Source organism: Rhinolophus sinicus, linkage group LG02, assembly GCF_036562045.2.
Source record: "Rhinolophus sinicus isolate RSC01 linkage group LG02, ASM3656204v1, whole genome shotgun sequence".
NCBI lineage: Eukaryota > Metazoa > Chordata > Mammalia > Chiroptera > Rhinolophidae > Rhinolophus > Rhinolophus sinicus.
Genome location: NC_133752.1, coordinates 187,164,176 through 187,191,591, shown reverse-complemented (window position 1 = coordinate 187,191,591; position 27,416 = coordinate 187,164,176). Strand labels below are relative to the sequence as shown.

At 41.2% G+C, this 27,416-nt stretch overlaps 1 protein-coding gene and 1 long non-coding RNA gene across 12 annotated transcripts in view; one reads left to right on the top strand and one right to left on the bottom strand.

The window, feature by feature from the left end:
- Positions 1-21,600, top strand: part of LOC109445784 (uncharacterized) — a 34,599-nt gene extending 12,999 nt beyond the window's left edge. For 2 of the 4 annotated variants that reach the window (XR_012494087.1, XR_012494086.1), the window contains exons 3-7: positions 10,142-10,177; positions 11,959-12,051; positions 13,229-13,327; positions 20,153-20,299; positions 21,466-21,600. This is a non-coding gene — a long non-coding RNA (uncharacterized LOC109445784). Of the gene's footprint in view, positions 1-10,141; positions 10,178-11,958; positions 12,076-13,228; positions 13,328-20,152; positions 20,300-21,465 lie in introns of those variants that run through there. The other 2 variants (XR_012494088.1, XR_012494090.1) reach the window with 2 other exon arrangements.
- The window catches only part of RIC8B (RIC8 guanine nucleotide exchange factor B), a 98,765-nt gene continuing 71,871 nt past the window's right edge, over positions 523-27,416 (bottom strand). For 2 of the 8 annotated variants that reach the window (XM_074326256.1, XM_019728438.2), the window contains 2 exons: positions 18,260-18,379; positions 523-3,956 (listed from right to left, as the gene is read on the bottom strand). In XM_074326256.1, the coding sequence (XP_074182357.1) occupies positions 3,845-3,956; positions 18,260-18,379 (232 nt within the window). In that variant the 3' untranslated portion in view covers positions 523-3,844. Of the gene's footprint in view, positions 3,957-9,177; positions 9,232-9,718; positions 10,684-14,834; positions 14,919-18,259; positions 18,380-27,416 lie in introns of all 8 variants that reach the window. The other 6 variants (XM_019728441.2, XM_074326258.1, XR_012494084.1 and 3 more) reach the window with 5 other exon arrangements.

Genomic DNA, 27,416 nt, shown 5'->3' with positions numbered 1-27,416 from the left:
CGATAGCTCTGCTGGGTGTCACCTTGCCTGAAAGCATCACTGTCTCCCATCCTTGTGTACCCTCCTCCATCTCTGCGATTGCAGTGAAGACTGTCTCCAAGAAACTTACTGCCAATAACGGGACTACACAGCAGCAAACAGGATTGACGTGGTGTCTTATTTTTTTTTCCACACATATGACTTTTTTCAGTCGCCTGGATCCCTTGATGTTTTTCAGTGCCTCTCCTTGACAAAAACTATAGAATCACCGCGGCACTTAACCTGTGTCATGAGTTGTGCTACCGAGGTGTTTGCATGGCAGAGACGGGTGCTGGATGGCAGAGCGAGTGTGCTCTTCCTGGTCCAGTCCTCGTTCCTGGTTCTCTGTGGTGCTGATGAGGCTCGTGCTGCCGCCCAGAGACAGCAGGCACCTTTTTAGGGGGAGTAGCTGGAGGTGAGAATGTCCTCTGTTAGTAAGGAAGAACACTGGCAAACAATTAGCAGTGTTTCCCACAATTCATATAATGGAATATCATACAGCCATTCGTTTTTGAAGAATATTTATTGACATTGGAAAATGCTCACAATTATGTTAGAGAAGAAAGCAGGATACAATCTATAAATACAGCATGATCCCGATCTTGTAGTAAAATAAATTAGATATGCATAGAAAAAACAGGACAGAAATACACTGACATTAACAGTGATTATCTCCGAACGTTGGGATTTGGGGTGAATTACTTTTATTTTCTGCGTTTTCCAAATTTTCCACAATGCACATATATTACTTTTATAATTGGGGGTTGGGGGAGGAAGTCAATACAGGTGACAACTAGTACTGGGAGGTGGGAAGACTGATGTGGTGGTTGGGGGATGTTTAGTGCTTGTACCTTGATGGCCCGTGTCCTCGTTTATAAAGGAGGGATGACAGCGTCTGATGTGCCGGCCTCCCCGGGCCACTGGGTGTATAAGCGGGTCCCAAGTGTCTGTTGATTGTTACTGTAGAGCAGCGGCTCAAGTGCCTTATTTCTAGGACACGCCCCTCTGCACCGTGTCAAAGGTCAGGCGGGAGATTGGCCAGTATATTCTCATCACCGCCCCTCCTCATGCCAGGCAGCTATCTGGGGAGCCTGCAGCCCTGGTCTGGATCAGACTCCGGGTCCTTCCTTGTTTGAAATACAGTACTAACCAAGCGAGTTTCCTGGCTCACACTTCAACCCTAGGTCACCTCCCAACTTACAAAGTTCTGGGTTCTGCTGACACAGTTATTGCTTAAAGTGGCCTGAGAATTACCACTCTCCCAGCATTCCAGAGTCGTAAGGAGGCACAGTGTGGGCCCAGGTGGGCAGGGTGGTCAAGGGGAGGGACAGGGGCTTGGAGTCAGGCTGGCTGCAGGTGGCTCTTACTTGCTGTGACATCGGGTAACTTACTTAGGCTTTCTAGGGATGCTCTCGAATATGAGATGCGATGGGGTTACAGGAGATAACATGGATGAAAAGCCCAGCACACAGCAAGCATGCCACAGATGTTAGTTCTCTTTCCATGTGCAAGATGAGGTCACTCTCAACATGTCCCCCTGCAAATTCTTTCTTCAAAAACAAAGCTTAGTGCCCAGGGCAGGGAAACTGAAAATGAAACAGAACTCATTGAAAGCAGATCACAGCTATGTAAACAGGACTGTTCAAACACCAACTGCATAAAGCTGATAAGATGGTATTTCATTAAACATGTCTTCATTTAGGGAAGCTGACTCTCATGCCAAAGCTATTTGATTATAGAAATTATAAAAATACTTTAAAAATGCATTTGTAGAATGACGTAACAAAAATATTTTCTTTTTTTTTCTAAGCTTTTCTCACTTAATCTAAAATTATGAATTGCCAAGTTTCCTTTTGTTTACTGTTGTTAAAACATGAGTCCTTCAGAACTTCGATTCCCAAGTATTTCAGATGACAACCGAAAATTGTATTCTTCCGAGCTTTACAGAGTAGCCTGGATTTATTATTTTGTTTAAAAACCAACTCAGGGTCATTCTTAGAAGAATTAGTCCATGGGCCATACTGTTGGACAGATACTTTGTGGGCCAACTAGCATGTCCTTCGGGAAACACTGTCCCCGATTTGCGATGCGTCCAGTTTTTCACTGTCCCTGCCTTCCTATCCAGTTTTCAGTTGGCCTTTTGCTGCTTTCAGTAGGCCTGCCTTCCATCTAGCAGATTCCGCCTTTGTTATTTTTCTGTGGGCTGGAAAGCCAGATAACTAAACATGTTAGAAATATATGCAAATTTTAGTAAAGAGGCAAAAAGTGAGATTCTTGAGGCTCTCTCCCATAAATAAACTGCCAGAAACTTTGTGACATTTATTTTGGGGCTCAAAGGCCTTTTAAAACTCAATTCCTGATTTGTTGTTTTGCCAGAGAAGTGACTTCTGGATAAATGACATTTTACTAATACTTCATGTACTTTACCTACCTTATAAAGGATATTATAAGTGAGATATGGATGTAAAAGCACTTTAAGAAAGCATGAACTGCGAAATAGTATTGTTTATCCCATGTATCTATAAAGAAACACACACAGATGGCTAAATTGAATCAACCCCAATATTTTATTTAATTTAAAGTTTTAAAAGGCAGTGGTTAAGCACATTATCTATGTGTATATATGTATGTATACATACGTACATACATACATACATACATAAAAGGAAACCAACCCCTTTTCAACTTTAGCCACTGATTTAACTAGGCCCACTGTCTATTGCATGATTCATTTTCTACTTCTTCATATGACCAATTTTAAAAGTAAAAATAAACAGCCTTAATCAGTTTAACAGTAACTATTTGTGTTTCTTTTTTTTTTTTTAAATAAATAAGGTTACCATTAAACTGATCACCTGGTAGAAAGGTAGAATGCACACACACCAGCACACACAGTCCCCAATTTAAAACGTGTGACGTATGAATGACCTATATGTACAAAAGGGTGCTGCTAACCTCCCACCCCCAGCAGAGCCCACAGAACTCCCAGTACTCAGGAGTCCCCGTCCCCTCTGCTGGGTTGGGGGACGTGTTCCTGGCCCCGAGACCTCAGAATGCATGCTCCCCGTGCAATGATACAGCTGGGGGTTCAGTTCCATGGTACTAGTGTTCAGGTACGTGGGAGAATAAATAGGCATTTGTAGCTGCCTCGGAACTAAACCATCATTTATAACTCTCTGTAGGGAGAAATGTATTCTGAAGTTCTAGAGAAGTGACATACAAACTTTTAGAGTGTAATCAGTTTGCAAGTCTGGGGCTGTGTGTGTGTGTTCGTGTGTGCATTTCTATGTATTTATACAAAATTGAAATGAAGTGAAGAGTGGGGCTAGGTTTATGGAGCAGCTGCTTGGCGTCCACTTAGTCAGTCCTGATCTAACAAGTCACTTGTCTCAGCCCTTAGTTAGCAGCGCATTCTGCTGATCACGTGCCTCCGTCCGCTGGAGAGATCCAGAAGGGGCAGCTCACACAAGTGAGAGGAAGGACACGGCTAAATCTTCTGCTAAGAATCTTGGCAAACAGATCTGCCAGGTTCAACCGAGGCTGCTTTATAGAATGAAGTCCTTCAGTTGCAGCCTGATGACATGGAATTATCTGTTTTCTGCTTCTAGCCCCTGCAACTCCGTCTAACTGCAGCTCTGTATGAATGCCTCAATATCGCAAAAACACAGGATCACCTCTTAAATACGCTGGATTTCTCAATGAGTAAACCAGTTAATGTGTTTCTAGCCAAAGCAAGGGCATAAATGTTTTAGAGAAAAGATTCCCCTGGAGCTACAGAGAAAAGGTGCTGATAAAAGCAATACTGAGAGTCGAGCAGGTGACGCTTTCAGTCTGTGTCGGAGCTGGTCTCTTCGATGACAGAATACTGGTTGAGTGCTTCCTCCAAAGGCGTTATTGTCCCATCAGGTTTTAGTCCCATTGGTTTAAGCAACTCCTCTCTGGAAAAAGAGATAAAAGAGAGAAAAAAAAAGTATTCACCAGCATTACACAGACACCCCTCCCCCCAACCCCAATCCACATCCTTTTAAAAAGAAAAGTCTTTAAAAACCAAAGTATTTTCCTCAAGCTCTCTCTGTGTGTTTGTAACAGGAAAGATGAAAGGGGCATGGAAAGAAAAAGAGGGAGATAAAAGACTTCATTCACACAGGCCAAACCTACTAAGCCAATTAAAAGTATGAAAAGTCAAGGTCTAAATGGGCTCAGGACCAGGAGCAGGTCTCTTCTGTTTTTAATAATTAACTTTCTTTTTTTTCCTTTTGTGGATTCATTTTGTTTTAAGTGGAAGCTACCAAAATTCATCTGTCCCAGTGGGCCAGGCACAGTTAAATGGCTGATTTGATACATGTGGATTTCATTCAATGGAATAAATCTGTCAGATTTATTTGATTTGCCTCTCCAGTCTCTAGTGATACATAAGTACTTATTGATTCATTTTAAATCAGTTGGCCTTCCCCAACTTTCTCCCTCCCTTTTCTTTCCTTCTCTTTTTCTCTCTCTCTCTTTCTCTCCTTTCCTTTGTTCTTCTTTTTTTAACACCCAGTTGCTTTTGTTTGTGGCAGTTTAATTATAGCATTGACGGCCATTTTAATCTCTTCAAAGCTCCCCAACTGCCTCTTTTCAGCTAATCCAATTATATCTACTCCACGAGTTACGGCCTCATCTAAAGATGATTAATTATTGATTAAGCCAATCAAAAAGCATTAGGAAAGATTTATTTAATCTTTTCACAGGCTCTCATTTATTACATGGAGATTATGGCGAATGTACCTGTTGAGTTGCTAACTCTAGTCCTCCTAGCCCCAGAAGGTCTGCAGCGTTACTTTCAGAGCAGCGTTGAGTTGGCACATGTGCTGCCAAAAACTTATTTCTCATGGAAACAGGCATCACCCCCTGAAAACATGTCTAAAACTGAGAACCCATATGGCAGCAGTTGGTGGGATGTGGAGTGAAGGGAAATACGAAACCCTGCCCTCCTTCTGCCTCCTTGCTCTTGTCCCCTTAGGCCGGCACAAAGCAGGGCTCCCTCCTGGGAAGGACCAGCCGCAGAGCAGCGTGAGGGTGTTACGGGTGCAATGGAACATCCCGGGGCGGTGTCAGAACAGCAGTGGCCAAGGAGAAGCCAACAGGAGCCTGATTAGGCAGCTCTGGTTAGCACAAGAAGACCATTTCTGCGAGTGTGAAAAGTCTGAGTAGTGTGGGTGGCTGACTGGCTACGTTGAGGCTCCCCAATATTAGAAAGTAGGAAACATGTTTCCTGATCCAAGAAACAGGGTCAGAATCATAGAGTTTAAAGGTGAAGGGGCCTTAGAGATCATTTAGTCCAACCCCCTCCTTTAATAAAGGAGACTGAGTGACTTACCCAAGGTCACAGATTTAGTGGCAAAGTTGGACGTGGGACATAGGACCACTCCCGAATCCCAGTGCAGGGCTCTGCAGCGTCCGAATTCACTGCTCTAACAGCACTGGAGGAGCACACCCTGAGTTCAGCTGTGCAGTGTCTGTTCAATAACTACATGCCAGGAACTATGTCATATACTGGGGAGAAAAGGAGACTGGGCACAGCTGCTGCCCTTGAGCAGGTGAAATACATGTGTGAAAAGTAACTTAGAACAGAATGGGGTACAATGCTGTAAGAGAATCACGCAGAACTTGTCAGTCCTGACAGAAGCACACGCCAAACTGCCTGGGTGGGTGGGGACGGCACCTCCAATGAGGCCTATGCCAGGCGAAGCAGGCAAAGGAGACCTGGCAAAGGGCCCTGTCTGGCCCATCTCCTCATGTGATTGCAGACCTTTGTGGACTGCGTCAGTTTCTCTGTTTCCGTGTTCTCATAAAGCTGGGAGAGGCCCAATGTGTGGGGAGTGGGCAAGGTCCGTGAAGCAGGGACAGGGGATAAGGCTGCAAGGGCCTAAATGCCAAAGTACGGAGCTTGGGCTTTGCCCGTCAAAATGCCCATTCAGGCTTGTTTTATAGAGAACAATCTCTGGCGGCAGTGTGGCAGGTGCCCGGGGAATGGGGGACGCAGGTGGCAGAGACGAGTCGTTAGGATGTCACTGTGACAGCGCGAGAGAGACAGAGCTGGATGACAATCTGTGGTCTGGTGGAAGGGCAGGGGGCTGGCAGGTGAAGGGGAGTAAGAGTGTCCCTGTGGCTGGTGACCATTCACTGGAACAGGAACATAGTGGACAGAGCAGACTTGGGGGGGAAATGCTGACACCCCAAGAAAGTGAAGAGCCTGAGGTCCTCGCATGACGACCAGGTAGAAACGTTCAGTGGGGCACTAGAAATGATCTGTTTCCATTAAAACTCCTTTCTAGCACGGATATTCCCTACAGGTATCTGCACTCTTATAGTTTCTCGTTCTAACTGATGGTGCTGACGGACTCTGTGACAGGGGACACTATGTACTAATAACTGATACAAGAGGAAAAGGGGCCAATCTGCTGGCAATGAAACATAAAGGGATAAGCAAGTTCAAAGGTCTGAAGAGGCTGGTGGACGTGAGGGTCCGTAAGGCAGGGTGGGAAAAGGGTTGGGGCAGGTAGGAGCAGGGTTAGCAGATGGGACTAGAGAAATTCTTCCAAGACAATGACGAATTGCTGGGTGGGTAAACCATCGCCCTGACACCACTAACGCACTGCATGTCTCTGATAACTGGATGGTGCGGGGCCAGCGAGCAACTGCACAAAGCAGCCAGCTTTCCCATTCAAACCCAGGCGCTTTATGTTCAAATCAAGTCCACCGGTTTCATTCCTACTCCCTAATCCCATTTTACAATGAACATAATGAAGAACATTAAAGGGCCCCATATTTTAATTCCCACCTATGAAGTAGTCTTCCCATTTATATTTTGGGTTCTTTGTAGCACTCCTCCACTAGCATGGAAGCGCCTCTGAGGGCATGAATTCTTTTCTTTTCCACTTGGCTCCACGTTGACACCAGGACTTGCTGATATTTCTGGAGGAGAGGTGTCAGTGATAACTGGCCACATACGCATGCATTCGTGCAAATGTGATGTAGTGGGACAAAAAAGATCTGGAGCCAGGAAGTCTGTCTGAAGTCCTGACTCTTCTACTTACCAGCTGTGTGATCTTGGGCAAGTCTCTAAGTCTCAGTTTCCCCATCTGTGAAATGGGGATAAGGATAATACTAGCTCTCCCTACTTCCCACTGATGATGTAAGTAGTAGCAGTAACAGTACTAGTAGTGGTAGTAGTAATAGTAATAATAATGTAGATGGAAGAGTTCTGTGGTCTGTAAACATTAGTTATTATCGGGGTATAACAAAAGGCACATACACATAGGTTTTAGATTCAGACAGCCCTCGGTCCTAATCCTGGATCTACCACTCACCAGCAGTAAGACCTTGAACTCTGAACTTCTCCATTATCTGTAGAATTGGGATAGGAATACCCAGCTCACTGAGTTGTCATGACAGCAAAAGGTCGTTATGCATAGAAAGTGCAATGGCTGGAATGCAGGTGGAACCCACAGGTTGCATTTCCTCTCCTTTATGTGCTTACAGAAAGTTTCCCCATCTTTGGGAATTATGTGGGGGAAGAATAAGCAGAAGGAAATAAAAGACATGGTCCCTGTCCTCAAGAAGCTTTTAGTCAGTTCAGAAGGTAAAACACACACACATTTAACAATAGAAAAAGAATTACAGAACAGCAGATCAACAAGCTCGAAGTGATTAACAGGCAGAGCCCTGCTTTCCCTAGCTTGACAGGTCACCCATACACCCTTATCGTAACTGAACTTGTTCGAAGGAGGTATCTTGCCTGTTTGGGAGCAGAGGGAGAGAGGTTCACTTGCAGATGTGTGACTGTTTTTTCTTATAGACCCAAGGGTTACTTTTCAAACCCCTATCCTAACATTTCTGACCTTCCTTTCTTATCACACAATGAACAGCCCACAAGTAGCAAAATGAAATCTTTGCTCTAGAGACTCATTCCTAAAAGGTCTGATAAATGACCTGGTCATACAGACTGTGTCATTCGTTAAGTGCTGTTGTATCTAGATCAGCAAGGTGTGGACAGAGAATGGGCAGCTTTAATGAAGACCACAGAAGCGTTATGCCACCAGTCGTATGGGCTATGCACATGTGGCAGGGACACGGGGAGATGGGGACGCTGATCACAGGCTCCTTGCAAGAGATGGACTCGGGGCCAGACTGAAATGGCAGTGACGGACATGGCTTCATGGGCAGAGAGGCATCTCAGCAGAAGAATTAGTCAAGCAAAGGCACAGAAGCAAGAGTTAAGTGTGTGTAGGGACTGGCAAGCAGGCTGGGTGGGCTGAGGTAAAGGCAGAAGAAAGCTCAAAACAAATACAGGGTACAAAAGAGAATTTGAATGGAGACTTTGAAATCCTAGGCTGACAAATCTGGATTATAGTAGAGGTATTTTTGTCTTCCATTGCAGGGGCCCTACATTTATGAATACTTTTTTATTAAGAATCTCATTACAATATTGCTCTCTGACTTATTAAAAATGTCCCATGCTTTAATTATGCAATTTTCATATCCCCATGTGTTTAGCGCAGTGCCTTGCAGATGGCAGATCCTCCATAAGTGTGTCTGAGCCAAATTTAGGTGCAGTTGATTCTATCTTGCCCTTTCACAGAAAGGAAAGGCATGGTGTTTTATGGGACTCCTAATGAGTAAACCACGACCAAGAGAAAAGCTAGACTTTTAGGTAGAAGATTCACTTTCATCATCAAGATCCAGAGTTAGGGAAGGTCCTGGCATTTTACAGGAAATTCTGCATCATGCTTTCCAGGGATTTCTTGTTTTCTGCTAGACTGTAAGCAACTTGAGGGCAGAGTCCATGTCTTATCTGTCTGTGAATTGTGTATGTAGTACAGGATGGGGCACACAGTAGGTGCTCAATAAATGTTTATTGAAAGACTATGATACATGGATCGTGGCATAAATGGAGAAGGGTAGAGAACTATTTGTCAGGAATCATTCTTGTGTTACTTCAATTGTAATTATTTCCCTGATGAGTCAATGTCACCAGACATCCCGACAGTCCAGCAGAAGTCAGGCCCTCTCGTACCACACAGCCAGGCCCCTTCCCAACCACTAATTGGCGTAGATTCAGCTTCTCATATATGGGCATCGGCAGGTCTAGACTCTAGTCTCACATCTTCCACTAACCTGCTGAGTGTCCTTGGGCAAGTCATTTCCTTCTCGGGGCTTCAGTCTCCCCATCTATAAAATGAAGGGGTTGGACAAGATGATCCCCAAGACTCTGTCCTAAGAGTCTAAGTATTAGGCTACTATGTAATTTTGATCTATTTTAAAAGCTTCTAGGTTTTAAGACACTAAAAGTCAATACTGTTAAGCTTTGGTTTTTAATATTCTAAGCCTAAGAGTGAAGCACAGCATTCTACCTAATTATCACTGACATCCACCAAGACCAGAAACCCTTTCTCCAAAACTATCAGCAGATGATTAGAATGATAACAAGAGTAATTCAAAGCAATGGCAAGGGTGACAAGGAAGGCTCTAAATTCAATCACGGCCATCAACAAACAGGCAATGTCATGAAGTTACTGGTCCTACATTATGAAGGTCCTCTCTAAAAAGGATGGCTAGGTGTCAGGTACATATACATCAGGGTTAAACAACGATATTGTATATTGAAATGTGCATCAGGATTAAGATATTCATATAGCAACAACTCCTTCATACTTACCTTCAATGCTACACACAGGCCTTAACACAAGTTAAGACTGCCCTCGTTATCATCAAAAAGTACAGTGATGTCTACTGGATAAAGAGCCCATTCTAGGCACTCTGACAGTATCATGGCGGGCTTCTCATCTGATCAGGCATCTGGCCAGGGAAGAGATAAGCCTCCAAGAATGTTCAACTGGAACGAAACATCATTTAGAAATTTGATCTTACTAAACGATAAGGAACCATAATCTATAAGGGCTTGGCCAGGCATGAGGACACAGATAAAGCACGTCCAAGAAAGGAAACCCTATTTTGCCCCAGCCTAACCCTTAGGACTGCTAATGGAAACGAAAAAATACTTTCTTAAAGATTTAGGGGTGGGAGATTATGGGATTTATACCGTATTTAAAATTTTCTGGTCTGTTTTTTTTTCCCCCAGGTATATTTTAACATTTTCTTGAGCCACCATTTCCCTGTAAGTATGGTCCTCTGGGATCCCTGGGCTTATACAACTTCTCAGAACCTTAGAGAAGGTTCCACTTTTTAGGGCTTCTGGTTCCTATGTAGCTCTTTCCCCCCAAAATGACAGTGCAATATTGGGGCTCAGATACTAACATACCCAATCGCACATTCCAGAATAGGCCAGATGTGTATGTGTATAAAACACCTTACTTGACCTGGAAGCAAGAGAATACTCTTGCCCACAGCACATGTTTTTGTGCAATACAAACAAAGCATTCAATTCAAGTGTACTTGTTGAAAACCAGGACATAATTAAGCAGTTGGTAAAACGCATTCTTGTTTCCCACTTGCAGATCTCCCAAGAGTCCCTTCGAATTTACCTATACGAGTTTCAGCTTCTCGCTTGCCACTTAGCTTGATAACGACTCAAAAATCATTCCCTTGTTTTCAAGGGCTCTTCTTTCTTGTCTGCTCTGTGTACTACAGGGCAGTATTGACACATGGAATTAATGACAGGGTCTGTAATGAAACAACAGTCATGCAAACACCGGTCTGCTCTTTTGATAAAACAGCATGTTAGAGACCTATTCACCTCCCTCTAATTGAGTACTGCATAATAGTTCCCATCCTTTTATGTAACATATTTTGTTCTATGATTAGAAAGGAAGAAAGGAGGGGGAACCTATGAGGCATTGCTTCCTTTAGTCACTCCTGATTAATTCTCTGTTTTTAATGAGGGTGGCTGTTATTTAGGCAGGTTCTGTGACATACTTGTTTTGTTGACTTCTGCACAATGTATAACAAAACCCAGGATGGGATAATTGGGAACCGTTTCTTTGGCATAGGGATTCCTGCTCTTAATGTAAGGTTGGCTTGGCAAAAGAACCCTGACATTTTAAATTAGCCATTTCATATTTAATTTACTTTCACATTTGAAAGATAGGATGAAAACCTGGTATATAAATAAAGCCTTTTAATTAACGCAGAGCTTTTCCAAAAATGCCTGCTAGAATGGAGGCTGGGATGGCCCAAGAAAGAAGCTCTGTCATCTTTGCTCTAATTCCAAGTCTGAGAGTGCATCTTACTTCAGGATTTCAGCATCATTGGAATAGTCCATAATCCACTGAAGGACAACAGATTTCCCAGTAATTTATGATATTCTTATAAGTCTTTTTAACCCTTTTTTCTCACATAAATAATATTTTAATCTTTGTCCCTTGTTAATATGTTCAGTTATGTACTGTGAAAGTGTCCTTTGGACCTTGATTCTTCATCTTTCATTACATCTTTCATCTAATGGCTTCCTAGTACTGACCGGTTATACTAATTTTTCACTATGCCACTAACCCAGGAGGCAGGAAGTACCTGGTGGCTTTTCTATAGCAAATTCTAGGTTCAGGCTGCATCTTTCAAAAATGATTCTGAGGTCCTTCCCTCAGCCCTCACCATTGTGCTTTGGGATTGGGTACAAATGGGTACATTTTTTTTAGCATAAAAAAATGATAAAAATATTCCCAAGACAAGTGCATATGACCTTCTGTCCACACCATGTCCTTCCATCTTGTAAAGGCAATTGGGAGTTGCTTTAACATTCTCAAGAAACAGTTGAAAGTTGGTTTCTTGATGTGATCACACTAAATATAAGAATTTGTTGGAATACCTATAATCATTTTCTTTTCAAAACAGTTAAAATACCTTATATTAACATAAAGTCATAGCAATTTTTACTGGTTTCCTTTATATAAAGCTTTTTCTTTTCTTTCTTTCTTTCTTTTTTTTTTTTTTTGATATCAGCATTTTAGCACCTGACCTGATGTTTGAGAAGAGCTCAGCTATGGAATGAAAGAGTAGGAGTACATGTTCCCCAAATCTTAATTCTCTTCTCAGGTAAATATGCTTACTATCTGTCTTTGTGCTATGCCTTTGTTTAAAATATAGAATGTCTTATTAAAAATAATCAAACTGACAAGTTTTTGTGAGCTGTCGGTAATTTTCAACATAATATATGATCTGGAGTCTGAAGATTGAGAACTGACTCCTGGCTATGTCGTTAGTCAGATGCCTGATCTCAGATCACTTAATCATTGGTCCCATTTACTCCTCAGTAAAATACCTCTTGTCCTATTTAATTCACAGGGCTGTTTTAATAGTCAACGGAGATAATACATATGGGAGCACTTTTTAAACCTTAAAGCACCATGTAAATATTAGTCTTTTATTATTGTTCTCACTTCTGTTAGAAGATCTCATGCAAAGCTTCTAAAACTGTGCTATCTACCTCACAGTAAACAGCATGGTTAAAATATAGAGAAAGTGTGTAGGGACAGTGCTAGAAGCATAAAATTCAGTTTTATACTGAAGTGAGGGTGTTCTTTATTATTTCTTGGTAATTTCTCTATAGAACTTTTCTATCCTATTGTTCAAATTAGCAAAACAAATATTAATAAGAGCATGCCAACTGACATTGTTACTAAGTTAAGCAGTAGAAATAGAAGGTCTTACATGCTCTTCCCAAGTAGAAAGACTTAAAAGTTAAAGGAGCAGGGCAGCTAAGAGCAAATGGCCAGTGGAGATTATTCTTATCTGATGTTGCACTAATAGAAGCCCGTTCAGCTAGTGCTTACACCAAGAGCTCAGAGTAGTCATTCCTACAGAGTTCAAGGACCATGGCTACCAACAGGCACTACCAAGGTAGCATGACATCCTACGGAAGAGTTAGCTAGCCAGAGGAAGGGCGCTCTCTAACCAAAGATATCGTACAATAGGAAGTTTCTCAAATTCATCCTCCACTGCCACTTTAAAGGTATATCAATTTAATGATGCGAACAGCGCTAATAGAAATATAATTGTAAGCTACAAATATAAGCCATATATGTAATCTTAAATGTTATAGTAGCCACATTGAAAAAGTAAGAAAAGATAAATTACTTTTTACATATCTTGTTTGACCCAATATATAAAAAATATTATTTCAATGTAAAAACCATATTAAGCAATCGAGATATTTTACATTCTTTTTAAGTACAAAGTCTTTGATTAAAGTCTGAGTACTTGACACTTGCAGGACATCCGGATTCAGACTAACCACATTTCAAGTGCTCAACAGTCATACGTGGCTGGTGGTTACAGTGTTGGGCAGTGGAGATCTAAAGGACTTTCTGATGTAAGTAATTCAGGTCTTACACTTTTGTACCTACAATAGCTCTCACAGTGCTTTAAAAAATCGGACCACATTTCTGAAATGTACCTGAGAAGCATTTCCTTGACTAACTCATCTGAAAGGTGGGTATAATCAGTTATTTTTGTAAGCAGAGTAAAGTAACTTATTTTTAAGGAAACAATTACGTTTTTATTACTTTTCAGCCACAAATCACCTGTCCCACCTTTTGTTAAGTTTAAAAAGAATCTTTGGATTAAAAGGAACTATTCCTAGATTTGTTCCCTGCATTTACTAAGAAAGCCATATCCCAAACACTGCACAATGGCTGACAATAAATAAATAAAATTACCGGTTAAAGAGTAGGTAAGAAAAGGAAGAAATGGGAAAACAATTATTATTTACATAAATGTAAATTTTAGAGGATTCTGATAGTAAAATATATAAGCAAAAAGGCAATGTGCCTAAATAGTGATGGGGTAAGGGTGGGGTCTAAGATGAATCCAGTCCTGGTTCCAATTAAGGAAATAAAGGGGATTAGAAAAGTCAAAACAAACCTGCAATATTATATCCCTTGGTGAGTTTAAACTTAGGTCAATCAATCTTCTCTCCCCTTTTCTGGAGGGGGCGGTAGCGTGACATACAGTTGTGAGCTGTGGCTGAGGTGAATGCAATTGTATTAGCTGCCCTGGACTTGTTGAACCACACACAATCCCATTCTAATCTCCGCATCAATTGCAGGGGCTTATGTTTTTCCAATTCCGAGAAGGACAGAGGAGGTGGAGAGGCAGGCACATTTCATCCCCCTTTCTATAATCTCAACCCCCAGGCCTAATGCTTATATTTGATAACGATTATAGTCATCTTCCCATATTAAAGGGATTCTGTACCCTGATATTTAAATTAGCCAGTCATGGACCAAAGTACCTTTCTGAAATTCCTTTCCAGCCCTGAATTTTATGACATCTGGCCAAGAAATGGAACTGCCAAAAGTATACTTTACAGTCTTAAACTATACAGGCTATTTTATAGAGCAGAAAACTGACCGTCAGATTTGGGGATCAGCTGTGCTCATGATGTCATCACACAGCAGGGAAACCACAGGGCACAGGGCACTGTGCTGGCTGGACATGATGGGATTTAGAGGGCTCAGATTACTCTCAAACTCTGAAGTCCTCCAGGGCCACTGCCAATCCCCTTATCGACATCTGTGACAAATACAATCCTTCTACTTAAAAATAAATCAACAAACCACTTGGAATACTAAGTCAGGTGGGGTATTCACTGGGAAGAAAACGTTTGAGCACTAGGCACTAATTTCTCCAGGGTCCTCGGAAAGCTAGCTGAGAAGGAGCTGCTAACCTGGCGAGCTCCTGAGGCAATGGCCACGTCCAGCACGGAGGCAAACACGGAAATGTACTTTTAATTTCTGCATTGGTGGTTTCCCAGCTTTGGTCGTGAATATCATGTCTACCCTACAGCAGGCTCAGGACCAGTCCTTGGTATGACCAACCTTAGTCATCACTTTGGTAAGTGCTTTGGCACGGGCCACTGTGGCTACCCACCATCCTGGTGCACGTCCTTCACATCTGCTCTCCTACGGATGGAAAAGAGGAAGGCTCTAGTGTCCATTCATTGGCCACGTCACCTCCAACCCTATCCTTGACTCACATGCCTTTCACTTCAGGCCCATGAGGAACATGAGGAAATGATTGCATTTTTGAGAAGGGAAGCTAACCAGACAAAGCTACAGTACACTCTTAGCGCAGTCAAGACTTGGTGGGGTACAGAACATCCTTAGGGGGACAGCCGAGGGGACTAACCAGCAGCACAAAGCTGAAGAGGATGGCTGGGGAGGGTTCTGGCAAACACTGACGCTAACAGACAGACATAGCACAGTGGACAGAGCGAAAGGCTTGAGTTCTGGAAAGTGAAGTTCCTAGTCTCGCTTTATTATGAAGCTAGAGAGAGAACGTATGTGAAGTGTTTTGTAAACTGTTAAAGGAAATGGATTACCACCAGACATTAGTGTGGGCCTTGCTTCCCCCCGTGATAAACCTGATTTAACATATTAATCAAATTATGAAAAAACAACTTGAGCTCTTTGGAAGGAAGATGTTGTATGTGAATACCAAAAATTTACCTTATTAATAAGAGTAAGTCTCTCTCCACCTGGAATGGTCATTTCTCCGTTTGTCTATTAAATACCTTATACTTCAAGGGTCAATACAAATGCTACCTTCCCTGTGACACAGCCCCCCATTCATCCACACAGAATGAACTGCTCCTTTTCCTGGGTGCTTACAGTTCAACACAGACCTTATCTTGTCATTATTTTCTTCTACCTTGTATTCTAGAATAGATTACAGCCATTCCCTTCACGAGAATGTGAGTTTTCTGAAGGTAGAGAAGCCCGTGCACCTCTGGCTCTCCCTCGTCCTCCTAGCACAGTACCTTACATAGAGTAGCTGCTTAATAAATGTTCTCTGAATTAAGACTACTTTGGCTGCATTGAGTCTACTTTGGCATCTTGTTTACCTCAGAAACAAAAACAAAACAGAACCCAAAAACCAACAACAGTGAAAAGAGAAGAAACTTAAGACAAACACGTAAGGTGCATAAAGAATGGCTTCATTCTTTGCGTTCCTGCTTTGGAACATACAGTTTTGTCTGACTGTTATTAGTGAGAGTAAATGTTAGAAAGCACACACAGGCAAACAATGTAAAAAACCCACCACACGTCATGCAAAAAGTCTGTGATTCTGGACTGTTCTCAAAGTTGCCTTTAGCTTCAATTTTAATGGCAAAATCAGAAACCATCAAAGCCAACACAAAGACGTATTTGCTCTGCTTTGTAATTACAAAAACCAGCGTCACCTTCAGATTGAGTTGGGCACCTTATCTGCTGGGTGTTTCTAGACAAGTACATATCTTCTTTGAGGCACAATTTAAATCAAGTGGAAGCCTGGGTATTTCAGACTTGATGTTTGTGTCTTTATTTGTTGGCAGCTTCTAGAATATGTGGATTTCCCTGACATTACAAGGAGAATGACCTAGCACTGTTTTCTGCCCCTGTTATAGGGATGCCTTATGAAATGGTCTTGTCTCTTTCAGTAAATCAAGTACCTGGACTGTAGTGCATTGTCTTAGGCAGTTCTTTCCCCCACCTCCCACTTTTCTAGCTTGGAGTTTACACATCCAGAGTATATAGGCCAGCTGAATAGCATCTGTGTTATCTTTTAAGAACTCTTGTTATTGATAATTTATGAAAATGAAATTTATGCAGTTAACTGGTTTGCTGTTCTAACACACTAATATGCTCCACTTGGGTGCTTGGAAACACTTCCTCCTCCAACCAGAGGGACTCTGTGAGTTCACATCCTAACTGTTGTATTTCTACACTGTATCTGATTAGCTGTATCAGGTCCTTTTGAAAACAGCCAAGCACAAATCCTATTTTTATGTATTCATTCCCAATTTGTTATTCCGCCTCCTATAGGTTTGCCATATCAGTATCTTCGCTTTGTCAATTCCTTCAGGGAAGGAACCTACCTGTTCTGTGCAGAAGTGTGGAGATGTCCTATGCAAACAGATAATGTCTTTGGAAGATTGTGAGCATAGTCAATAGTGAGCTGTATATGCTAACCTTCTTGGGAAAGGATGAACATTTAAAAAGACTACCGTGTTTCCCCGAAAATAAGACCAGGTCTTATATTAAGGTTTACTGCAAAAGACGCGTTAGGGCTATGTTCACAGGATGTCATCCTGAAAAATCCGGCTAGGGCTTATTTTCCAGTTAGGCCTTATTTTCAGGGAAACATGGTAGCTGGAAATCCCAAAGTTCTAGCCGACTAGCTTTGTAGACGATGAAGCTGCTTACTTCTAAGTAACTTCTACCACATTACCAGCATCATCTGAAAGACGCTCAGACTCTGCAGAGTGTCTAAAATACCCACCCATACTTGGCACACTCCCCATGTCAGCCTCTGCTTTTTAAACATTTCTACTCTGAGCCTCCTGCTGTACTCTTAGCCTTTGCTCGTTTCTTTGTGACACCTTTCTGTTAAATGGCTGGCTTTCCCATTCCAGTTGCTACTTCTCTTGACTGAGGGACACCAGCCATTACATAGTTGTGAAAAAGGAGATGAACAGAAGAAATTCACCTTTAAGTGGCAGCTGCCACCAACACACAGAAGCACTCACTCAAGATGGCTTAAAGGAGACAGTGACTCAATGTATGACTGGAAAATAGAGCAAATCAGGCAAGTGTGGAAGGAATTAATATTTTCTAATAACTCCTCCAAAATGACTAGTTGCTGATTAGTATATACTTGATTTAATTCTTTTTAAAACTGGCAATTTTTGGAGAGGAAGGAGGTGTGAAGCAAGAAGGTAAGGGGAGATTGTTTTTAGAACCCCTAATTAATACAAGTGTCTGCTTTCAGAAAAGCCTTCATTTGCGCTATTCCTTTTCACTTATTCTTGTTGTGTGCATGACATTTTAGAATTCTTGGTTTCAGCAGCAACCCAAAAAGATAGACTTGCAAACTTGCACATCAAGAGAAAAAAAAAAGCATCATGATTTGGAGAACAAAAACCAAAACAGACTAAAACAAAAAATACAAGCAGCAGCAAAATCACTGAACCTAACTTATAGCATCTTTTTGAAGACAGGGAGGTTAGTTGGTTAAATATCACAGAGATCTAGTAGTTACGATCCTGACTCTCAGATGTAAATGTTTAAGGATTGCACATCCAGAAGCGGCACATGTAGAAAAACCCTGGTAGCCAAGAGGTCTGAGCTACTGCTGCCTGGGCCACCCTGTTCCAATCAACATGGATTTCCAGAGTTGCTGTTCTATGGTAACTCTCAGTGAGAGAGACAAAGAAATAGAACATTTTTAGAAACCAAGCAAAAAATGGATGGGAATACAATACCTGGAAAGTTTATCAAGCATGTTGACAAGTTTCATGGCTTCATATTCTTTTTGTTCTTCTGTCATTTCATCTATAGGGTTTGGCATTGGTTCCTCTAAATGACCAGTGATAAGATTAATGCTACAAAAAGAAAAAAAAGTTATGCTGTATGTTTTTAAATTATGCTCTTTCTATACTTTTCTGGTCCAAGTTGTAAGTTATAAATAAGAAAGAGTATAATAGCCAAAAAAACTGGCAATAATAGCAATTTTATGGAATATAACTGCTATAGGAATTCTTTTTTAAATTTACTTCCCTACTAATTTGCTTTGGGAAATGGGTATTAACTATTATTTTTTAAAAAGTAAAACTAACTTGCCAACTTAAAAAAAAATAAAGCATGGCTGCTTTTTAAAAATATGAAATTTGGTGCCGTTAGGATAAATATCCTTGGATGCACAGCTTATTCATTAATTATAAGGGGACAAATAATTTCAGAGAGGGAGAAAACCATTTTGTGATACAGCATAAAACAAATATGTCAAAAAAAATTGGAAAAATGATGACAGAGAGGCTGGAATCTGAAAATGAAAGCATGCCAATTCATAATCTCAGGAAATTAGTCCATTAGTGAGACCACAGAAGGCAATGAGTGTTTAAATAATAAAAGGTAAAGCAGAAGAACAATTTTAATTAGAGTTGATCTGACCTAGATAAAAAAGGAATGAAATCTTGTCTACCAAGAGACAGGTATACCATCTGGCTTTCTGGAAATAGATTTAATAAAAGACTTAAAATGAATACGTTCCATAAACTTTGTACAAAGTTCTAATACCAAACAAACTATATCCTCTTAGATAAAAGCCACACTATTTTTTTTTTTTTTAGCAAGTGAAATTAAAGGTAATAATTCTTTCAATGGCTGCTAAATATAAATTAAACACGTTTCTGGAGAAGCAGATAAGCAATTATAACATTTTTGTACCAGCCAAGTACAGATGGTTTGTTGTTGATGATCAAGTGAAATATCCCTGCAAACAGCAAATTGCTAATAAACTGCTTTCTAAGGTCTACAAACACAGACGCTTCCAGGGCCAGGCCTTGAATTGGTCAAGTATAAACAACGTGGAGTGTTAGGACTGTGGTAAACTAGAGAACAGTGCTTGTCTAAGTGGGGGTAAAACATTCTGCGCTCATTGTCATCAATTAGGTCTTCTGGCGGCTCGCTCGCAAACCTGCTTTAGACTTTTACTTGGGCAAGTTAACTTTCTTTACTGACCAGGGCTTTTCTCATCTGGAGTAAGGGCAAGGCCACTAGATACTGTTATCTATTACTAAAAGATTTCCTTTTCTTTGGCTACATTCCTGAGAGGCTACATGACACACAGATTCTTGTGAAAGAACTCAGTGCTCACCATCCTCAGAAACCATATCTAAAACACCTGTATTGCCATTCTTGCATAGGCTTATGTCTAGAGCCATAGTTACAGTTTTCCTTCCAAAGCAGTGGTACCCATCCTTCCATCCCTTCTTACACAGCAAGCCAATATGTACAACAGACAACAGGGGAGCTTCTCAGGCAGAGGAGGGCACAGGGACGGCCAGAGCCCCTTCTATTTGTCTGTACTCACTCGCTTCCTCGTAAGGCAGCCCCGAAGGTACTTGCTGGAACTCTTGCGCTCAGGGGAAACCATCTGAAACCCAGTGATTCTTAGCCTTGGCTGTGCATTAGACTCACTACGGAGACTTTTAAAGAAAAGGTGTGGGCCTCACCTGAGACCAACTACATCGTTTCTTTTTGTTTTTTAAGTTTTCCAGCTGATTCTCATACACGATCAGTTAAGAACCACTGGGCTAGAGTGCCTAATTCAGACACTCATTGTGTGCTACTATTTTCTCTCCTTTTTTTTTCAGGTGCTTATAAAAACAGAGAAAAAGGCCCCTGCCTCCTCGTTAGTGGCCATTGACAAAAATGCTGAATGGGGTCATCACAGTGATTTCCCAAAAATCAAGAACAAAGAGGACCCAGACAAGGTTTCCGAGAACTACAGTTTTTAAGAGGTACCCAGATGCCATATTGATGCCACCCACCGATTACTTGCTTAGGCATGTAACAACGGGACATGTTTTCACTGGTGTCTCTTGTGCCACCTGCTAAATTAGAAAAACAACTGTCTTATAAATAAATAAGGTTCTTATTGCAGGCACATAGCACGTCCCAAGCTGACAAGGGAAATCAGGTCTTGGAAGGAAGTATAAGGGAAGGTAGATGTATTAATTGTGTGACTCATGCTCATTTTGTCTTGAGTGACGGCTTCTCTCAAGTTCTATGGCGGGGGATTTAAACAATCAGATCCACAGACTGTTTTGTAACATGATCACATGAGCACAAGCCACCAGGTGCCTCGGGGAAAATGTCAGGAGGACGCCTGGGAAACTGTGCCACTGTGGATACCACAGTGTACAAAGGTCAGGACGTGAAGTCCTGATCAGGGCACCTTTGATTCTCTTCTTGGTTCTTTCAAGGGTCTAGTGGAAGGGATGTCCGTTTTCCATAAGCTGACCTCAAGTCCTCTGCTGCTAAAATGATTTAACGGCTTGCTGTGAAGTTAGCCACTCAAGTCACAAAATCCTTTGCTCAAGCAGTGGCCAGAAGTTCATTCTTACAGAGTAAGAACTCACCATGCTTTCCCCATGGAGTAAAACATTCCAACCCCCCAACGTCACTCCAGGGATTCAGGTTTCATTTTTTCCTTTAAAAAGACCTTTCTCCCCCCATTACTCAGAAGAATGTAAACAATAACACAGGAAACCCAAGTTGGGGCACTGAACTATGCCAGTCTCTTATGGGAAAATGCCAGTGTGCTGGGGGTGGGAGGCAGTTGGGGCTCTGTCTCCTATCTTGCTCCCACTTCAAACCAGTCGCATGTACTTGCCCTACCCGGAGAAGAAGAGAAAACAAATAATGGTCACCACAACAACGTGTGAGTTTTCATAAAATAGGTTATTTTCAGTTGAACAAATACTTGCCACCTTTATAACCTCAAATAGTATAGTCTGAGACTTAACTTTCCAGGTTTCAGGATCTTAACACTATGAAATTCTGGGGTTAGTTTTATTTTGTTCCAAGACACTGAGTCTTAAGATGCTTTAAGTACACTAATCGGGTAATTTTATATTTATCATGATTTTCCCACCTTTTTTCTGCCCCTCTCTCCTCTCCCCAGCACTGTACTCCTGTGATCATGTATGTCTTCCAGGGATATGTATGACTTCTTAGGTGATAAGAATATCTAAACTATCATCTATGGTGTCTCAATGAGAATTGTGTATTATATGAGGCCATTATATGAACTGACAGCAGCTATGGGCCTGGAGATGAAACGATTGAGACATTCTAAAAAGGTATGAACAAATGAACTTATGCATAAAAGATGAAATATATTTTAAAACTTTTGCTCTTTCTTCAAATTGTTGTTACATTTGGCCAACATCGACAGCAGTAGGTCACTTAACAAAAAAGAGCCATAAAAAGTTCCCTGATGTGATATATAGATGATGTATTACAGAATTGTACACTTCAAACCTATATAATTTTCCTAACCATTGTCACCCCGATAAATTTAAAAAAAATTATAAAAAGAAATGCTGTGTAGGCAAGCAAAGATTATTAACTGTTCAGTTTATAAATTACACAACAATAAATGTGCCAAAAACAAAAAAAGTTCCCTGAGTTAAATGACAGTTACCTTCAATCTCTAGAAAGTGTGGATTAAATTTTACTCAAAGCATTGGTTAAAGAGGGGGCTATAAAGTCCAGTCCCTATAGGACTAGGCAGGCAAGATGAACAAAAGGGATCCGCGGGTAAACCGAAGGCACGCATGCCGGATGTGAAAATCACCACAGCCACTCAACTCCACCATTCGGTTGCCATGTGAGAAAGTTATCAGAACTTCCACTTTTCCAAAGGAGCTAATAACCCAAAATTTCACCTGAAATATCGGAATTCTAAATGTTGGTAAGAATTGTAAGCAGCACTACGTGAAACAAATAAAAACAAAAACTGCAAATAACCAATGCAACACGGGACAAGTCGAGCAGATCCTCCTGTGGGCTAAATCTAGCCGATAGGCTGGCGCTGTGCAACCTCTAGGAAAGGGATCAGGGTTTTCAGGAAAAGGCATGGGGGCAGGTGGAGCGGGAAAGGAGACCTATGCGCGTGAAGCTGGAAATGCCTTTCTAGGAAAAACTCTTCAGAATAATTTGCCTCCCACCCTCCAACACTAAAAAGACCAGAGTGGAAATTAACCAAATCCTGATTTTCTTGAATTCCATTCCCTCCACAACTAGAAGTGGAGCTTGATGAGGCCAGGAGCCTCGATCACCTGGCATCTCAATGATGCGAGGAGGCTGCCTGACTCAAGGAATTTATTCAACAGACCTTGACCGAGTGCTTACTGTGCGCCAGGCTCTATTCTGGGGACATCTCGATGAACAAAAAGAGACCAAAAAAAAGAAGAAACCTCTTCCCTCACAGAGCTTACCTTCTAATGTGAAAAACAGACTTCATGAGTTAATGTGTGGTATGTCAGAAGTGCTATGAATAAAAAAGGACAACATTGGCAAGTGCGACGTGGAGGGGTGAAGGCAGGAGTGCTGCAGCTCTTCATAAGGGACAGAACGGGCTTCACTGAGAAGAGGACGTCTGAGTGAAGACAAAGGAGGGGAGGGAGGAAGACACAGAGCTCTCCGGAGAACAGGCAGCTGAGGTGGAGGGAATGGCAAGGCCTCAGGCAGGACTGTGTCTGGAGTATGAGGGACAGTGAAGAGGCCAGTTCACTGTAGGGTTTTGAGGGTTGGTATCTAGCTGACATTTTATAAGGATCACACATGCTGCTATGATGAGAACAGAGTGGAAAGGGACAAAGGCAGAAGCGACAAGACTAGTTAGGAGGCCATTAAAATACTGGAGAGAGAGGAAACATGTTAGCTTGGACGGGAGTGGTAGCACTGCTGACTGGTTTCTGCATGTATGATGAGGGGAGAGCCAGAACTACCTGGCAGATTTACGTGAATTAGAAGGAACTGAATAGAACTTGTATGGTTTATAGGATTGCTATCCTTTAAACAAATGTGTTTTCTTTCTCTTATTTTCTCTTTTGGTTATATCAAAGAAAGGTAACAGATACTCTAAGAACAGGGAAACGATTCTGAAGGGCAAACTCATCTCTCCCTTTGGCTTTAGGGAAGAGTGTCGTACGAGTTAAAACACAAGCTCTGATTTCACACCTGTTAGGATGACGAGTATGTTTTTAAAAACCACGGAAAATAAGTATTGGTGAGGATGTGGGGAAACTGGAACCCTTGTGCACTGCTGGCAGGATTGTAAAATGGTATGGCGAGTCCTCAAAACATTTAAGAGAACTACCATATGATCCAGCAATGTCACTCCTGGGAATAGAAGCAGAAGAAGTAAAGGCAGGGACTGGAACAGGTAAGTGCACACCCACGTTCACAGCTGTGTGATTCCCAACAGCCAAAGGTGGAAGCAACCCAAGTGTCCACTGACAGAAGGATGGAAAAACACAACGTGGTATATGCACACAATGGGATACTGTTCAGCCTTGAACAGGAAGGAAATTTGGACACATGATACAAGATGGATGAATCTTAAAGACATTATTCTAAGTGAAATTAGCCAGTCACAAAAGGATAAATACTATATATGATTTCACCTATATGTGGTTCTTAAATGGTATGTTTTATGTAATGTATATTTTACCCTCCAAAATAAGAAGGCAAAGTAAAGAGCACAATAAAACTTGCTTTGTCTTTCTCAAAAAACATCCAACAAAATACATAAGCTCTGGAGTCAGGCCATCTGACGGCTTATGAACTGTGTGCCCTGGACAAGTGACTTGACATCACTGAGCTTTAATTTCTTCACCTGTAAAATGGGGATAACCCCATCCCAAAGGGCTGTTAGGAAGATTAAATGAGGTAATATCAGGAAAGTTCTTAGAACAGTACCTGGAACATATTAGACACTCAATTACACCAGCTATTATTATTAGCACAGTGAGTGATTTGCTGAGAAGTAAGCAAGCCAAAAGGCCTTGGATGGTGCAGTGAGTTGACTCTGTTCAGTTTAATTGTCACCAAGGAGCTGCATGTGCAATTTTCAGTGACTAAAGGAGTCAAGCAGCAACTAGGTATTTTGTGCAGTTTCCTAGAGATAAATTCAGGTAGAAGATATTCTCAAGAGGCAGCGGTTACTGGTGACTGAGGCTGAAAAGGTCTCAAGTCGAGAATTACCATATAAATGTAACACTGATTCCACATTAAAAAAATAGGGTAAATTATGAAACATCTCAATCTAAGTTTTTGCATTCTATCAGCAGTGCAAAGAACTAGGGTGATGTGCTGTCTGTCATTCTGTCATTTGTTTATCAAATATTTATTAAGTGTCTATCACGGATCAGCCACACAAATATATATGCTGAATACATACATACATGAATACCGAATTGCGTTGAGGCAATTAGAGCTCCAAAACGTTTGGAGCTCCAAGCACTTAAACAGCACTTTTTAAATTATAGTGCTGTTTAAGTGTTTCCCATGTTGGGCTGTTGGATTAAGACCAATATCCTTGATATAAAGGACATAGAAAATATGGTTGTAAATCTGTAGGAAATGAAACCTATAGCAAAGCTCAACACTGCAGTTAATTTAACACATCTGGCTTCTTGCCGGCCACTTACCCAAATTATAATAGAAAAAAAATAGAGAACTCAATTTTGAAAGTGCAAAACTGGCGTGGTTGCAGATATCACAGAGGCTGGTAAACTTCCGGAACCAGTATACATGGCAGAAGAGGCAATGATTTTATTTTCAGTTCTGATCTTTTAGGGATCGGAACTTAGATTGTGTTTCATCACTGCTTACAGTAAATAAATTACAGTTCCTAGAAATGCTAGTTAAATCCTATGACATAGAAATATACCACCACAACTCAAACTGGGCAAAGAAAAAAATCTTCAAGTCCTGGTTTCTGGCACATTTACTTCAAGAAATGTTAAAAAACAAAGATCTTTTCATTTGTATAGCCCCACTATATGGAAACAATTATAATGGGACTTGACTTAAAGCTGTTAACAAAATCTTGACAAATTAAAGAAAAAACAGTTTTTGTACTGTGCTGAAGAAAACTATCAATCCACCTGCTGCCCCAGCTAATGCTGAGAGAAGTAGAATCAAGGAGGAAATGTCCCGGAGTTGCTTAGTGCAATGATATTAACCTGAATGTGACCATGACCGGTGTGGGGTGCTGAGGGTGTAAGGACGCACCTTGAGTCCCACTCCCTTTGGCCATCCCCTCCTCCTGCCCCTCCGCATAGCAGTGGACCCCGAGATTCCTACACCCCTATACCAAGCCTGAAAGCCACTGGTCTAAAGTGAGCCAAATGTCATTAGGTACACATCTTTCTATTGATGTTTGGAATAATGTACAAACCGTATCAGTCAGTTTTACCACATACACAGTTTAGGGGCCTCCATGCTCAGAGGCATAAGAGAAACGCATAAAAATGAGTATCTACAAATTTGGTTACTCTTTGATACAAGACCAAAGTTTATCTGAAAACTTTTAACAAACATGGCTAGACATACACCAAAAAACCTGTGTGGCTTATAACTCGATCTATGAGTATATTTTGTCTAAATATGCTAATTACAGAAAGCCATTTCCAGCCCATTACATACATTTATTTTGACACAAAAAGGATTGTTGTGATATTAACTGTCTCCCATAGCCTGAACGTAAGCTCCATACAATACTTGGTTTCAGATTCCACTAGAGGATTACAGGTTACCTTGGTGCATTAATCAGAATCCACTTACATTTTTTACAACGGGACTCGGGCCAACTGGATGAAGGGTAATTTCTCTACTTCTGCCAATACTAGCAACTCTTGTGAATAAATGCATCCTAAGAAAAGCAGACCGTGATTTTGGGACACTGACTGGTGAAAGAATCTGGGGGTAGGGGAGCAAGCAATCCTTTCAGATACTGATTTTATAAGCTTGACTAGATGGGTAAAAAGTTTTCATAACAATTTTTAGGGGAAAAGTTCTTCCAGCTCTATGAATCACTCCCCAGAGCACGAAGAACTGTCTTGCTTGCAAAGTACTTTATTCATCACTATTTCCACAAGGACCACTTGCATGAGTATTTTAAATTAACAAATTAAACATCCCACTAGACTGTTTCACCTGAAATAAAGGGAAGGTATAAGAAAAAAACAGATGCAAATGCAAATCTATCTGAAGGAGGAGGATGTGACACTATGTGAGAAATGTATTTATACTTATAATGAGCCATCAGTTAAGAAACACAACAAGATTTCACTATGGTGACTATTCTGACCATATAACGCACCATTCCTAAAGTGTAGGCCAGGGTCAAAGGCTAAAGAAGATTCCGAAGGATATAAGGCCTAAGTATAGAATCATACTATGACAGAAAGCCAAGGCAGTAATAATATCAAAGATCATGGTCCTTGACTTACAAACAGTGCCCTCCTGATATCGGACCTTTCTATTTCCCATACCAGTGTTCCTGTATTTTCTCTGAGCTCTTTCTTGTCATAGTAGCATTGTGGTGCTTGCTTGACATATGGCCATTACCATTACAGAAGTTATCTACCAAACAAATCAACAATTCACACTGAGTTGCAAAGCCACAGCCAGCCATGGGGACTCTGAGTTGTCTATCTTACCTTAGTTAATGGTGTCCACATATCCCAGGACACAGTGAAGGTCTAATGTAATTTCTACCTTCATTTAAAAACATGAGACTTCTTAAGTGGTATATTTTAATGTCTCAAATGGAGAGACATAAAATATTAAACGGATATGGAAAGAGTTTATGGAAGGGAAAAATCAAGAGTGAGCAGGACTAATTTAGACTGACAAATTCTATATTAGGGAAAGATTAACATATGATGCCTCTATCTTAGCTTCAAATACTTGATAGAGATGCCCAATATATATTAATTGCATCTAAATGGTGGCAGTCTTAGGAACTTACTACTTGGGAGTCACTGCTAGCTTTCTTCCCCCAAAAGCCTTTTTTCCTTAGGACACACTCCATAAGGTCCTGCTGAGGCTGATAGCAGT